The sequence below is a fragment of the Nerophis ophidion genome, linkage group LG14 (assembly GCF_033978795.1).
Source record: "Nerophis ophidion isolate RoL-2023_Sa linkage group LG14, RoL_Noph_v1.0, whole genome shotgun sequence".
Lineage (NCBI taxonomy): Eukaryota > Metazoa > Chordata > Actinopteri > Syngnathiformes > Syngnathidae > Nerophis > Nerophis ophidion.
In genome coordinates, this window is record NC_084624.1 from 22795305 (window position 1) to 22813208 (window position 17904).

General features: G+C 38.9%; 1 protein-coding gene across 20 annotated transcripts in view; it reads left to right on the forward strand.

The window, feature by feature from the left end:
- mbnl1 (muscleblind-like splicing regulator 1) overlaps positions 1 to 17904 on the forward strand; it is a 174786-nt gene that overhangs the window by 121823 nt on the left and 35059 nt on the right. For 8 of the 20 annotated variants that reach the window (XM_061920138.1, XM_061920136.1, XM_061920139.1 and 5 more), the window contains exon 3: positions 14036 to 14512. In XM_061920138.1, coding sequence (XP_061776122.1) covers positions 14036 to 14512 — 477 coding nt within the window. The remainder of the gene's footprint in view (positions 1 to 14035; positions 14513 to 17904) is intronic. The other 12 variants (XM_061920153.1, XM_061920142.1, XM_061920144.1 and 9 more) reach the window with 2 other exon arrangements.

Here is a 17904-nt window from a genome sequence, read left to right on the forward strand (position 1 = left end):
CATTTTTAAGCTAAAATCTAATGTATTATTTAAAAAAAAAAAAAAAAAAAAAAATATATATATATATATATGTATACTTGTGCAAGTTCTCCCACTTAAAATGATGACAGAGGTCTGTAATTTTCATCATAGGTACACTTCAACTGTGAGAGACAGAATGTGGAAAAAAAAAATCCAGGAATTCACATTGTAGGAATTTTAAATAATTTATTTGTAAATTATGGTGGAAAATAAGTATTTGGTCAACCATTCAAAGCTCTCATGATGGAAGGAGGTTTTGGCTCAAAATCTCACGATACATGGCCCCATTCATTCTTTCCTTCACACGGATCAATCGTCTTGTCCCCTTAGTAGAAAAACAGCCCCAAAGCATGATGTTTCCACCCCCATGCTTCACAGTAGGTTTGGTGTTCTTGGGATGCAACTCACTATTCTTCTTCCTCCAAACATGACGAGTTGAGTTTATACCAAAAAGTTCCATTTTGGTTTCATCTGACCACATGACATTCTCCCAATCCTCTGCTGTATCATCCATGTATCCATTTTGGTATTTGGGACGGTGTGGCGCAGTGGAAGAGTGGCCTTGCGCGACCCAATGGTCCCTGGTTCAATCCCCACCTGGTACCAACCTCGTCACTTCTGTTGTGTCCTTGAGCAAGACACTTTACCCTTCTTCCTGATGGGTGCTGGTTAGCGCCTTGCATGGCAGCTCCCTCCATCAGTGTGTGAATGTGTGTGTGAATGGGTAAACGTGGAAGTAGTGTCAAAGCGCTTTGAGTACCTTGAAGGTAGAAAAACGCTATACAAGTACAACCCATTTATCAATTATTATTTAATATTTTCAGAATGTGTTGTTTTATTTTTGCCCAAAGTAAGACAAAGAAAACAATCTGAGTTGTCTTCTTTTTTTTTTTCTTTTGCAAATATATTGTATTGAAATTTACAGTTAAAATCACATTTGACAATCATACTTTGCTCACTCAGACCCTTCATACATGCACACATCCACTCATCCACACTCGTATGCACGCTTGAGGAGAGAGGCGCACTTGGGCTTTAACAACTCAAGGTTTACAGTATGGACATTATAAGAAAAAGTACCCAGATATTGTATATATCCATCCATCCTGCACTGGCTCAGGATCAGCAGACGATCCAGAGCTATAGCAAGATGGATGAATATTCTTCGTCATCAAGGATCCTCAAGAAGTGATCACTAGCTCACCTCCGGGGGACCTCTCCACTGTTCAGACTTAAAAAAGAAGAAGAAAGTCACATTTTCTTGGCTTGATGAGATGCTAAAAATAAATAAATAGGGCAGCACGGTAGGAGAGGGGTTAGTGCATCTGCCTCACAATAGGAAGGTCCTGAGTAGTCCTGGGTTCAATCCCGGGCTCGGGATCTTTCTGTGTGGAGTTTGCATGTCCTCCCCGTGAATGCGTGGGTTCTCTCCGGGTACTCCGGCTTCCTCCACCTTCCAAAGACATGCACCTGGGGATATGTTGATTGGCAACACTAAATGGGCCCTAGTGTGTGAATTTTGTCTGTCTATCTGTGTTGGCCCTGCAAAGAGGTGGCGACTTGTCCAGGGTGTATACCGCCTTCCGCCCGAATGCAGCTGAGATGGGCTCCAGTCCCCCCCACAAACCCCCTAAAGCAGGGGTAAGGAACATATGGCTCGCGAGCCAGATGTGGCTCTTTTGATGACTGCATCTGGCTCTCGGATAAATCTGAGCTGACACTGCTTAACACGATAAGTAATGAATAATTCCACTTGTAATCACAGTGTGAAAAATAACGTTCAAAATATAAAACACTCTCATGCTTTTTTATGTTCAAGCAGTTGCGTTAATGGTAAGAAGTAATATATTTATTATTGGTTGGTGTGGGGCTTAACCTCCTCAGGGTTTCTTCAGACCACCAAGCACCGACATGAGAGCCTGTTTCAGGGTTACAATATTGTTTTACTTTTCAAAAAGTCTCTCAGTTGCTTTCCAGCAATTGTATTTTTCTCTTTTGTTCTCGCTTGCGCTCTGGCTCCAGCCCCAACCCCGTCTCTCCTCCTAGCTGCTGCTTATAACAGAGTGACAGGTGATTAGATAACAAGGCCCATGTTGGCCTTTTGCGCACTGATTTCGAGGCCGTTCCTGGCACACCCCGCTTCACTGCAGGCCTGCAGGCCACGCCCCCTACACAATTCGCTTCATAATAACAATGTTATTACAAAGAGTAAGAGACCTATTATACTCTAGAAATGTTGGTCTTACTTAAAAAAGCACACTTTTAGTTGTGTTCAGTGTTAAAAAAATATTTTACGGCTCTTACGTAAATACGTTTTGAAATATTTGGCTTCTTGGCTCTCTCAGCCAAAAAGGTTTCCAACCCCTGCCCTAAAGGGACAAGCAGTACAAAATGAATGGGTGGATGGAAATAAAAATAAAGAAATTGAAAAAAGTCACAAGAAAAAGCAAGTAAACTGTGACAAAACCATATCAAACGTGACACAAAAAAGCAATAGTAGTGTGGGAACAATACAAAAAATAAGAACAATAATAAAAAAGGAAATAAAACTTGAAAAAAAGATTATAATTTTTTTTTTTTCCCTTCCTCTTTTTATTTTTTAGTTTTAATGCCATGATTTTAATAGTCCGTGTGCACAGATTTTTCTTCCTTCCTTTATTATGCATTTTCGGCAGGTGTGACTTATATTCCGAAGGGATTTATAGTCCGAAAAATACGGTACAATGCTTATTTGTTTTCGTTTTTTCCGCCTGATTGTAGCTGAGATAGGCGCCAGCGCCTCCCGCGACCCCAAAAGGGAATAAGCGGTAGAAAATGGATGGATGGATGGATTCTCCATTGTTTTCATTTTGTTATAATGCCTGTTAAGGCTATAGCACTGTATTGGATCAGGATTGCTCTTTTTTATTTTGGCATATTTGAAATAAAATATATCAATATGAACTGCAATGAATGGAAGTCAAATCGATGCTCCTGAATGTTGCTGCTCCATCAAATACACAGTTAAGTGTTCTATGTGCCAAAAACAGCAGTGTTGCATAACTGAGGTGCATTGTTGTCTCCTTGAGGGGAGCAGAGTATTTCTGTGTGGCAGTGGGAGTATGATGTTGTTGGGTGAAGCAAAGTGCACCGTGCTGGTGAACACATCTTGCCGCATGCCTCCTCTCCTCTCACAGCAGGGGAGGAGGCGGCCCCGCCCAGCATTCTTTACACCTCACTTCATTGTTTGTTCAGACCGTACAAGCCAGGGTGTGTGCGCTTGTGTGTCTGCGAGTGGAAGGGTGAGACGGCCGAGTGGGAGATCAGGGCGGGTTGTGTTTTGGCAACTTATCAGTTGGGCCTGCAGTGTGGTCTCTCCAGCCCTGTCAACATAACACTAGAGTGAGGTCAGGAAGGCTCTAGAGAACAAAGGACTGGGCAACCTTATTTAGATTTTAATGTTGTCTTTTTTGCTAATTATAGTAATTAAGTTCTAAACGCTGTCTGTCTGACTTGTAAGTGACGTGCGTTACTGCCACTTATAGGACAGGAGTGGGAGTGGTGGGCCACTGCCTGACTTGCTCCCAATTAGTTGAGTTGACTTTGTGTTTATTTGCAACATTCATGATGCATCACAATTTCCAGGTTCTCTATTCAACATGTTCGAAAAGGAGTAGGAAGAAGCCGAGCTTATTTAATCCTACCCCTTTTTCCTTCACATAGCATTTGCCAACACTTTTGTTCACTTCCTGTTCCCAATTATATTCACAATATACTTCACAAGTACCGTATTTTTCAGACTACAAGGCGCACTTAAAATCCTTTAATTTTCGCAAAAATCAACAGCGCGTCCAATGTACGGAATAATTCCGGTTGTGCTTACCTTGAAGCAATTTCGAGGTTTGTAAAAGCAAAGTCATTTGCATTTTGAAAAAAAGGAAAAAAATAATATGACCCCTTTAATGTGCCTTATAATCCGGTGCACCCTATGGTACAGAAAATACGGTGGTTGAGTTGAGTTTGAGTTCATTTGCAACATGCAGGCATACAACATGATACATCATACATGTTTGCATACAACATGATGCATCGCACATGCATGCATACAACATGATACATCATACATGTTTGCATACAACATGATGCATCACACATGCATGCATACAACATGATGCATCGCACATGCATGCATACAACATGATGCATCACACATGTATGCATACAACATGATGCATCACACATGCATGCATACAACATGATGCATCACACATGCATGCATACAGCATGATGCATCACACATGCATGCATACAACATGATGCATCACAATGTTCGAAAAGGAGAAGAAGAAGCAGACCTTATTTAATCCTACCGCCTCACCTTCACACAGTAGTTGCTAACACTTTTGTTCGCTTCCTGTTTCCAACTTATTCACAATGTACTCCATAAGTACCGTATTTTTCGGACTATAAGGCGCATTTAAAATCCTTTCATTTTCGCAAAAATCGACAGTGCACCTTATAACCCGGCGCACCTGATGTATGGAATAATTCCGGTTGTGCTTACCTCGAAGATATTTTGAGGTTGGTAAAAGCAAAGTCTTTTACATTTAGAGAAAAAAAAAATATAATAAATAAATAAATAAATGGGTTGTACTTGTATAGCGCTTTTTTACCTTCAAGGTACTCAAAACCCTTTGACAGTACTTCCACATTCACCCATTCACACAAACATTCACACATTGATGGAGGGAGCTGCCATGCAAGGCGCTAACCAGCACCCATCAGGAGCAACGAACGTGACGAGGTTGGTAGTAGGTGAGGATTGAACGAGGGACCCTCGGGTTGTGCACTGCCACTCTCCCACTGCGCCACGCCGTCCCCAATAATATCATCAAAAGGTTCAGAGAATCTGGAGAAATCACTCCACGTAAGCGACATGGCCGGAAACCAACATTGAATGACCGTGACCTTCGATCCCTCAGACGGCACTGTATCAAAAACTGACGTCAATTTCTAAAGGATATCACCTCATGGGCTCAGGAACACTTCAGAAAACCACTGTCACTAAATACAGTTCGTCGCTACATCTGTAAGTGCAAGTTAAAGCTCTACTATGCAAAGCGAAAGCCATTCATCAACAAGACCAAGGAACGCCGCCGGCTCCTCTGGGCCCGAGATCATCTAAGATGGACTGATGCAAAGTGGAAAAGTGTTCTGTGGTCTGACGAATCCACATTTCAAATTGACCCCTTTAATGTGCCTTATAATCCGGTGCACCCTTTGGTCAAGAAAATACGGTAGTTGAGTTGAGTTTGAATTTATTTGCTACATGCAGGCATACAACATGATACATCATACATGTTTGCATACAACATGATGCATCACACATGCATGCATACAACATGATACATCACACATGCATGCATACAACATGATACATCACACATGCATGCATACCACATGATACCTCACACATACATGCATACAACAAGATACATCAACAACGCATGCATACAACATGATACATCACACATGCATGCATACAACATGATACATCATACATGCGTGCATACAACATGATACATCACACATGCATGCATACCACATGATACCTCATACATACATGCATACAACAAGATACAACAACAACGCATGCATACAACATGATACATCACACATGCATGCATACAACATGATACATCATACACGCATGCATACAACATGATACATCATACACGTATGCATACAACATGATACATCATACATGTTTGCATACAACAAGATACATCAACAACGCATGCATACAACATGATACATCACACATGCATGCATACAACATGATACATCACACATGCATGCATACCACATGATACCTCACACATACATGCATACAACAAGATACATCAACAACGCATGCATACAACATGATACATCACACATGCATGCATACAACAAGATACATCAACAACGCATGCATACAACATGATACATCACACATGCATGCATACAACATGATACATCATACACGCATACATACAACATGATACATCATACATGCATGCATACAACATGATACATCATACACGCATGCATACAACATGATACATCACACATACATGCATACAACATGATGCATCACACATGCATGCATACAACATGATACATCATACATGCATGAGTACAACATGATGCATCAGAATTTACAGTTCCTCTATTCAACATGTTTGAAAAGGAGTAGGAAGAAGCAGACCTTATTTAATCTTACCCACTTTCCTTCACATAACGGTTGCTCACACTTTTGTTCACTTCCTGTTCCCAATTTATTTACAATATACTCCATAAGTACTGTATTTTCGGACTACAAGGCGCAATTAAAATCGTTTCATTTTCTCAAAAATCGTCAGTGCGCCTTATAACCCGGCGCGTCTAATTCTGGTTGTGCTTACCGATCTCAAATCAATTTAATTTGGTACATGGTGTAGTAATAAGTGTGACCAGTAGAGGGTAGTCACACATGAGAGAAACGTGTAGACTGCAATACGACACCATTAAATAACACCAAAACTCTAAATATTGTTGAAAATAAAGAACATTACACACGGCACTCAAAAATCTGTCAAAATGTACCGGTACCAAAACGTATTCTGATACTTTTCTAAATAAGACTGTGTCTGCTTGTAAGTACTCCGTGTATGTGCGCTGCTGAACACACTCCTCTGCTCGTAAAAACCAGCAATGTCACGATGTCATGACGCGCCGTGTATAGCACAGAGTATAGTACCTTTTTCGAGTCATTAGTACCGCGATACTTTACTAGTACTGGTATACCGTACAACCCCAGTCTTTGATATAAAGCGGCAACACAAAACTTGCTCTCTCTGAGTCCCTAGACCATATCCAGGGTTTTTCCACGCTAATTGTAAGACCTTTTTACTGTACCTGGGTCGATAAGCAATTCCACAAAGACAGGAGAATGTTCTCTTCTGTAATGTTTGTGTGACGGTGAAGAAAAGTACTATCAGGAACACAAGACCATGGACTGACGTCTGAAGGTTTTCCACTCTTGGAGCACCGTGGGGCGTTTGGTTATCAGTCTTGTCTTTGTCGTGTTCCTGCCAAATCCAGTTATGACAAACATTCTGGGAATCACTATGATGTGTGTGACAGTGTCGGGCTGCTCTGTTGCCGTGGATACCGTCTCAGGCGGCAAGCCTGTTGATGTCACGATCAGAGGAACAGCCTCAAACACGGTGTCAGGTCTAATGTCCTCCTCCCTCTCCTGCTTCCCAGCGAGCAGTGACCCACCACCATCGCTGCTTCTGCAAGTTCCAACAATTCCCTGACGCTCTACAGACTTCAATGGCTACGCCCCCTTCCTCTCATCCAGCATTTTCTTATTTTCTCAACTCAAAATGGCTACCAATTCTTTGGAAGTTTGTTTTACATAGGAGGGTCATACAGGGTGAAAATTGCGAAAGGTGTGTAATGCCTCTATCTGTCATCATGCCCTCACTGAGCACACACACACAAAACACACACACACGCACACACATTACACACACACACATGCACACACACACACATTCCTGTATTTGCCTACCTCTGTAGGACCACACTTTCTAGATATATAGAAAAATATTCCAAAGTGAATTGATAGAAGCCTTGAATAGATCAATAATTCATTACAACATTGATTTTGATTCATAATTATTTTTTGAGCAATGACAGTTTTTTATTTAAAAAAAAAAAAAAAAATCCCACTAAAGGTCTCGGAGATCCAAAACGGCCCACTCATAAGAGTGTTAAAAATTAGTAATTTATCAATAAATATATACTATTTTTACTTTCAACGCTTAAATCTCAGGATCAATTTCAGATCTCTCTGTCAATTATATGTTTTTAATTGTATTTTTTTTATTTTATTGTTATATTTTTCTTGTCAAAGAAAACCTTGTTTTATTTATATGGCAAACACAAAAAAATATACAATATTTTCCCCCAAAAAAATATTCCAAAGTGAAGTAATCGGAGCCTTGAATAGATCAATATTTCATAACAATATTGATTTTGATTCAATATTAGTATTTGACCAATTACAGTTTGTTTGTTTTTATTTAAAAAAACAAAACAAAACACTAAAGGTCTCGGGGTTTAAAAACGGCCCGCTCATAAAACTGTTATAAATAAGTCATTTATTAAAAAAAATAGTATATTATTTTTACTTTCAGCACTTAAATCTCAGGGTCAACTTCAGATCTGTCGAATATACGTTTTTATTTTCATTGTTTTTAGATTTTTTTCGGATCTATCTGTCAATTATAGATTTTTATTTTTATTTTTTTTATGTTTTATAAAAATAAATATCTCTATAAAATGCAATACTTTTCCAGTATTGAGACCATGATTTATGTCCTAACTTGTTCACACCTCCTCATATGGAAGGTACTTTTCCTTCTTGATGTCTCAAAAATGGTAAAAATACAAGAACACACACACACACATACACACAAACACACACACAAATTATTGGATTTATTACCTTCTTGAGCCCTCTGAAAAATGCCTGCCTCTTTAGGACCACCCTTTCTAGATATAGAAAGATTTGTATTTACAACATGAATACTATATACATACTATACTTTAACTACCTAGTCAGTGGCCTAGTGGTTAGAGTGTCCGCCCTGAGATCGGTAGGTTGTGAGTTCAAACCCTAGCCGAGTCATACCAAAGACTATAAGAATGAGACCCACTACCTCCCTGCTTGGCACTCAGCATCAAGGGTTGGAATTGGGGGTAAATCACCAAAAATGATTCCCGGGCGTGGCACTGCTGCTGCCCACTGCTCCCCTCACCTCCCAGGGGGTGACCAAGGGGATGGGTCAAATGCAGAGGACAAATTTCACCACACCTAGTGTGTGTGTGACAATCATTGGTACTTTAACTTTAACTTTAACTTTAACTATGCAAATATAAAAAAGCTTGTTGTGAAAAATGAGTTGGAATTTCACAAGAAAAAGGTCACAATTTCACTGGAAAAACTTAGAATTTGGGTAGTATTATAATAAAATTCATCATTTTACTCAACGCAAGTCAAAATTGGACAAGAAAAACCGAACATTTGTGCAATATTGTTATAAAAGTCAGAATTGTATACGACACATGTCACCATTTTGCATTAAAAGGTAATAATTTGACATAAAAAATATAATTTTGTGAGAAATATTGCAATATTACAGAAACAGAAAGAATATGAGAAATTGCTTGTTCACACCTCATATGGAAGGTAATTTTCCTTGTTGATGTCTCACACACACACACACACACACACACACACACACACACACACACACACACACACACACACACACACACAGGCTATTCATGCGCCATTTTTTTCACTTTCACTTTTGTGGTCGAGTTAAAGCTATATGGAATGGCACTAAACTTTTATTAGTGACATTATTTCGAACCAAAAGTACTGTGTTCAGTGTTTTTGGTACACATTTTGCTTTTGCTTCAGGGTGTTGCTTACTAAGCACCCTTGTGAACATCACCCTGATCAAATTGCACATGGTCAACAGAAGTCCTGATGTACCTATTTTTATTTATCGTATATATTATACTCTCCAAATGAAACCCTAGAGTAGTCAGTGTATAGCTTTTTCATGTCTGTTACAAGTCATTTTTCTAGTACACTGCCTTATTTTATAGAGCGCACCATTAAACAATACAGATAGCACCCACTACATAATAGAAGAAGAACATATTTTTCCATATATTGGCCGCATATAGATACGTTGTGAAATGTATTATTTACCACGCATATATGAAATAACTTATTTCATGCATACGTTGTAAATAAACATACATTGTATGTTTATATACATACAATGTATTTACAAATCCCAAAACCAGGGAGTTTCACACGTTGTGTAAATGGTAAACAAAAACAGAATGCAATGATTTGCAAATCCTTTTCAACTTATATTCAATCGAATAGACTGCAAAGACAAGATATTTAATGTTCCAACTGAGAAACATATATTTTTTTTGCAAATAATCATTAACTTAGAATTTAATGACAGCAACACATTGCAAAAAAGTTGTTACAGGGGCATTTTTACCACTGTGTTACATGGCCTCTCCTTTTAACAACACTCAATAAACGTTTGGGAACTGAGGAGACAAGTGGAATTATTTCCCATTCTTGCTTGATGTACAGTTTAAGTTCTTCAACAGTCCAGGGTCTCCGTTGTGGTATTTTAGGCTTCATAGTGCGCCACACATTTTCAATGGGAGACAGGTCTGGATTACAGGTAGGCCAGTCTAGTACCTGCACTCTTTTACTACGAAGCCATGCTGTTGAAACACATGCCTTGGCACTGTCTTGCTGAAATAAGCATGGGAGTCCATAATAAGGTTGCTTGGATGGCAACATATGTTCCTCCAAACCCTATATGTACCTCTCAGCATTAATGGTGCCCTCACAAGTTACCCATATCTTGGGTGCTTATACACCCCCATACCATTACAGATGCTGGCTTATCAACTTTGCACATAGAATGGAGTTATAACGGATGGTTATTTTCCTCTTTGTTCCGGAGGACACAACATTCACACAGTTTCCAAAAAACAATTTGAAATGTGGACTCGTCAGACCACAGAACACTTTTCCACTTTGCATCATTCCATCTTAGATGAGCTCGGGCCCAGGGAAGCCGATGGCGTTTCTGGGTGTTGTTGATAAATGGCTTTGGCTTTGCATAGTAGAGTTTTAACTTGCACTTACAGATGTAGCGACAAACTGTAGTTACTGCCTGTGGTTTTCTGAAGTGTTCCTGAGCCCATGTGGTGATATCCTTTACACACTGATGTTGCTTTTTGATGCAATACCGCCTGAGGGATCAAAGGTCACAGTCATTCAATGTTACGTGCAGTGATTTCTCAAGATTCTCTGAACATTTTGATGATATTACAGACCGTAGATGGTGAAATCCCTAAATTCCTTGCAATAGCTGGTTGAGCTGGTTGTTTGGGAATCATTGTATTGTGTTTTTATTTACCAACTTCACTGGTTTTGGGTTTTGTAATTGATGGAGATAAAGGTGGACTTTAGAGTCCGGCATCACAATCCCTCCAATAACAACTTGAGACGGCCACTTAACACTAAGTGGACAGCACTAAATAAAAGCAGTCCAAGTATGCTTCTTAGCCTACTCCCTGTCCCTGGCTCTCACTTGCACCTGTCTGCTGATCCAGTGTGGGTGAAAGTGAAGTCACTGAGATGACTCCCAGCGGGGGTCGCTCAGTCAGGTCAACTGGTCCCCGGGTTTAAAAGCATACGCTTGTCCATGCTAAATATTGTTTGTCTGTGTTTGCCTTGGATTCACATGACTTGTAGTGTGTATGAGCCACCTGTTGTATGACCATGAGTGCATGCATTCATGTGTTCACATTCATAGTTGATGACAGTGTGCAATACTCCCCTCCATAGAGGAAGGTAGAATTAGAGACTCACTGTAGACTGTAATCAGGACCCCTGTCTTGGATAATTATTCAAGTATTGTATAGTAGTTCTTACATACATGTATGTATATATATATATATATATATTTATGTATGTATATATATATATATATATATCTATATATATATACATATATATATATATATATATATACATACATATATATATATATATATATATATATATATATATATACACAGTGGGGCAAAAAAGTATTTAGTCAGCCACCGATTGTGCAAGTTCTCCCACTTAAAATGATGACAGAGGTCTGTAATTTTCATCATAGGTACACTTTAACTGTGAGAGACAAAATGTGAAAAAAAAATACAGGAATTCACATTGTAGGAATTTAAAAAAATGTATTTGTAAATTATGGTGGAAAATAAGTATTTGGTCAACCATTCAAAGCTCTCACTGATGGAAGCAGGTTTTGGCTCAAAATCTCACGATACATGGCCCCATTCATTCTTTCCTTAACACGGATCAATCGTCCTGTCCCTTTAGCAAAAAAACAGCCCCAAAGGATGATGTTTCCACCCCCATGCTTCACAGTAGGTATGGTGTTCTTGGGATGCCATTCAGTATTCTTCTTCCTCCAAACACGACAAGTTCAGTTTATACCAAAAAGTTATATTTTGGTTTCATCTGACCACATGACATTCTCCCAATCCTCTGCTGTATCATCCATGTATCCATTTTTAGTATGAACTCAAGTCGTGGTATTAAAACAATACAATAAAATGTAGTACAAACAACTTTTATGAAATAATATAATGCACAGCGTTTACTTTGAAGAGCAGATTTCTATGGTATTTCCTTCCAGCTGCTTCTCCGTCAAACACACCATCAGCAGCTTTTCCATATTTTCATGAATAAATGCCCGCCGTTTTTATGTAATTTAATAATGTTAACAGTATTGGCTGCCGTCGCACTCATTCTGTATTCCGTATGACGCAAACTCAAATTATTTCGCCAAATTGGCAACACGCTCGGCCATGTTTTTGATGATTTCTTTCTTTAATTCAATGAATATTATCCACTTTTCCTTTCAAGTACTGTCCTTCACACTCACTTTCTTCCTTCACATGGTTGGAAACCAAAGTTATGTCGATCTCTAGCTGTAAGCTAACGCCAGTAAGTGAGACCAGGTGTTTAGTCTGTGACAGTTGCTATGACAACTAATTGCTGGGATTCTTATAACTAAAATATTTGCTTGCAGTTTAAAGCGAAATCTCAGCTCTTATCTCAAAATACTCGTAAGTCAGCGCCCTCTAAAGTCGAGGTACCCATGTAATGGGGTCAAAACACCAAGTTGCATGACATGTGTTGAAAAAACCGGGAGTGCACAAAAAACAATGTTTTCTCATATGAATCTTAGTATATGTTTTTTTCCATTCCATGTTGAGGGTTAATCCACTTTTCAGTTCAGTTCAGTTCAGTTTCAGTTTATGTGGAACATGCTAATGACACAATGTAATACATCACATATTTCCAGTTGTTTCATTACAGCACATCCGAAAAGGAGAAGGAAGAACCTGATCTTATTTAATCCTACCCCTTTTCATACCATAGCACAGTGGTTCTCAAATGGGGGTACGCGTACCCCTGGGGGTAATTGAAGGTATGCCGAGGGGTACATTAGATTTTTTTTTTTAAATATTCTAAAAATAGCAACAATTGAAAAATCATTTATAAATATATTTATTGAATAATACTTCAACAAAATATGAATGCAAGTTCATAAACTGTGAAAAGATATACAACAATGCAATATTAGGTGTTGACGGCAAGATTTTTTGCGGACATGTCCCATAAATATTGATGTTAAATATTTATTTTTTTGTGAAGAAATGTTTGGAATCAAGTTCATGAATCCAGGTGGATCCCTATTACAATCCCCAAAGAGGGGACTTTAAGTTGATGATTACTTCTATGTGTAGAAATCTTCATTTAATAATTGAATCCATCCATTTCCTACCGCTTATTCCCCTTGGGGTTGCGGGGGGCGCTGGTGCCTATATCAGCTACAATCGGGCGGAAGGTGGCGTACAGCCTGGACAAGTCGCCACCTCATCGCAGTGCCAACACAGATGGACAGACAACATTCACAATCACTTGTTTATTTTTCAACAAGTTTTTAGTTATTTGTATATCTTTTTTTCCAAATAGTTCAAGAAAGACCACTACAAATGGGCAATATTTTGCACTTTTATACAATTTAATAAATCAGAAACTGATGACATAGTGCTGTATTTTACTTCTTTATCTCTTTTTTTTCAACCAAAAATGCTTTGCTCTGATTAGGGCGTACTTGAATTAAAAAAATGTTCACAAGGGGTACATCACTGAAAAAAGGTCGAGAACCACTGATCTATTGTATTAGTAATCTCTTCCGTTATTTCCAATTGACGCCATTGATGTTGAGATGTTGGCTCAGTATCCGTATTGGTTGTCTTTTTTATTTATGACTTTTTAAAGATAAGGAAACCTTTGTTTTTCCTCTTTTAGGGCCGCTGTTCCAGGGAGAACTGCAAGTATCTGCACCCTCCTCCGCACCTAAAGAACCAGCTGGAGATCAACGGCAGGAACAACCTGATCCAGCAGAAGAACATGGTCATGCTGGCCCAGCATATGCAGCTCGCCAACGCCATGATGCCTGGCACGCAGCTCTCGCCTATGGTGAGAACGTTCAAACCCCTGATACAACATAGCACTGTTTGGCACATTTACTTCCAGGCTCGCCATGACTGCCTTCCCTCCGTCCTCCAGCCCATGTTCTCCGTGACGCCCGGCCTGGCCACCAACGCCGCTGCCGCAGCTGCAGCCGCGGCTTTTAATCCCTACCTGAGCCCCATGTCGCCGGGCCTGATGCCCCCAGAGATCCTGTCCAACACCCCCGTCCTCATGGCTTCCAGTCCTACCGTCAGCCAAGTCCCCAACGCTGCCGCTGCAGCCCAGAAACTGCTGAGAACAGACAGACTCGAGGTAATCCACTCTTGGAATATTTGTTTGTGACAAGGAGTTGGCTTAAAGGGGAACATTATCACAATTTCAGAAGGGTTAAAACCAATAAAAATCAGTTCCCAGTGGCTTATTTTATTTTTCGAAGTTTTTTTCAAAATTTTACCCATCATGGAATATCCCGAAAAAAGGCTTTAAAGTGCCTGATTTTCGCTATCTGTGAAGCCACCGTCCATTTTCCTGTGACGTCATCCAGTGATGCCAATACAAACAAACATGGCTGATAGCACAGCAAGATATAGCGACATTAGCTCGGATTCAGACTCGGATTTCAGCGGTTTAAGCGATTCAACAGATTACGCATGTATTGAAACGGATGGTTGGAGTATGGAGGCAGATAGCGAAAACGAAATTGAAGAAGAAACTGAAGCTATTGAGCGAATAGCTATTGACGCTATTCAACCATGTCTGCCTTAGCATCGCCGGTAAAATGTGCAGACCAGCGATCGGAAGTTTCGCATTTTGTGACATTGGAGCAACTTAAATCAGTCGATTGGTAAGTGTTTGTTTGGCATTAATTGTGGGTGGAGGGAAACGCTGGATGCAAATATAGCTACAAATGTACAATAAGCTAGCCTAAATAGCATGTTAGCATCGATTAGCTGGCAGTCATGCCGCGACCAAATATGTCTGATTAGCACATAATTCAATAACATCAACAAAACTCACCTTTGTGATTTTGTTGACTTTATAGTTGGAAATGCATCTGCAGGATATCCATACATCTCTGTGCCATGTCTGCCTTAGCATGGCCGGTAAAATGTGCAGACCAAACGATCGGGACTTTCGCATCTTGTGACACTGGAGCAACTTAAATCCGTCGATTGGTAAGTGTTTGTTTGGCATTAAATGTGGGTTGAGGGAAAGGCTGGATGCAAATATAGCTACAAATGTACATACAGCTAGCCTAAATAGCATGTTAGCACACTCTACGTAAATCAACTTGAATCCGTCCCTGATCGTGTTGTTACACCCTCCGACAACACACCGACGAGACATGATGTCTCCAAGGTACGGAAAACAGTCGAAAAAACGGAAAATAACAGAGCTGATTTGACTCGATGTTTTTAATGTGTATGAGAAAATGGCGGTTGACTACCTAGGTGACGTCACGTTGTGCCGTCATCGCTCCGAGAGCAAATAATAGAATGGCGTTTAATTCGCCAAAATTCACCCATTTAGAGTTCGGAAATCGGTTAAAAAAAACATATGGTGTTTTTTCTGCAACATCAAGGTATATATTGAAGCTTACATAGGTCTGGTGATAATGTTCCCCTTTAATGAGTTTTTCCACTTGGAGAAAACGCAACACTTTTTACATCAACTAAATCCCAAGATCAATCCCTATGTCAACAAACAATACTGAAGCTCATTAAAAACTATCTTGTGTTTCATCACTTTGTTTATGTTGATGACTACAAATTATCCCTGATTTGATTCAACTAATTCAATTGAAATGATGCAAAACATGCGACATAACAAGCATGTTTACATCATTAATTAGCTTTCTGTCTGGAAGTATTCATCCAGCCTTTTTTTTTTTTTTTTAGCTAATATGGCAACAAAAACCTTCATATTATTTCCTGTTGTCACACAGCAAGTACACATCACTGGGATAATACTGCCCCCTGCTGCCTCACATGTGCACTACATGTCAAACTACTGGACGTTCTAGTGTTGTCCTGATACCAATATTTTGGTACTGGTACAAGTACTAAAATTATTTTGATACTTTTCCATACTTTTTTAAATAAAGGGGACCGCAAAAATTGCAATATTGGCATTGTTTTGACAAAAACATCTCAGGGTACATTAAAGCAAGTTAGTCCTTAAAAAAAAATAGTGAACATACAAGACAACTTGTCTTTTAGTAGTAAGTAAACAAACAAAGGCTCCTAATTAGTCTGCTGACGTATGCAGTAACATATTGTGTCATTTTCCATTCCATTATTTTGTCAAAATTAGAAAGTACAAGCGGTAGAAAATGAATTATTAATCCACTTGTTAATTTACTGTTAATATCTGCTTATTTTCTGTTTTAACATGTTCTATTTACACTTCTGTAACATGTAATTATCACTTATTCTTCTGTTGTTTGATACTTTACATTAGTTTTGGATAATACCACAAATGTAGGTATCAATCCGATACCAAGTAATTACAGGTTCATACATTGGTCATATTTAAAGTCCACATGTGTCCAGGGACATATTTACTGAGTTTATAAAAATAGTATACATTTAAAAAAAATGAAAGAAGAAGTTGTGATGTCAAAAAATATTGACGTAATCATAGTAGTATCGCTCCTGTACTTGGTATCATTACAGTGGATGTCAGCTGTAGATCCACCAATGGCGTTTGTTTACATTGTGATGCCGGTGAGCTATTGTATCCTCCTACGGTGTGTAGTGAAGCATGTTTGGATTTTCTTCGTCCTGCATTGATAATTATACTTGTAAGAATAAGAAAAGTACTTTATTTGTTGCCATGGAGGCGAGGATTAGTGATTTAGAAGTAGCTAAAACACTGCAGACAGCAGATGGACTTTATCCGCTAGCTAGCTAGCCATGTTTTAATGCACCTTTTCCTGAGGGTGTTTCAGTGTTATGACTTCACCTTTATCTTTAATTTTTAGGCCAAAATGTGTCCATTCTCCCTTTTCTGACTACACACTGTGTCTGCTTGTAAGTACTCCGGATGAGTGCGCTGCCGAACATGCTCCTCTGCTCGTAAAACCAGCAATGACACGACAAGACGATGACGGAGGTGGCAGACCGGTACTTTTTAGAGGCGGTATAGTATCGAAAATGATTCATTAGTATCGCGGTACTAGACTAATATGGGTATACCGTACAACCCTAGTACGTTCTATATCAGGGGTGTCAAACTGGTTTTCATTGAGGGCCACATCGCAGTTATGTTTGCCGTTTTTAACAGTCAATAATATACAGAATGAATATAAATGTGCGTATATAAAACGTGTATATTTTTCTGTCTTTTTTTACGTACCAAACAACATCTTTAGATGGTACTGTATAAAACTGGCAGCTCTGTAATATTTGCATTTTTTGTTGTTGTTTTTACAGCATATAAAATAAAAAAAAATACATGGAATTCAATTAAATGTAATTGAAACACGGTACCACTGTTTCTTTTACGTAAACATTCATGCAAGTTTTTTTATACTGTAAAATCTTCGGTTGTTGTATTTTATAGTGTATTATTAATTTATATTTAAAGTGGATTTTACTGTAAAAAAGTTTTACCGTACATTTTTTTACATGAACTGTTTTTTTTGGATTGCTTGCTTTGATATCATAAGACTCGCAGATATTTAACTATTTATCCTTATTTGA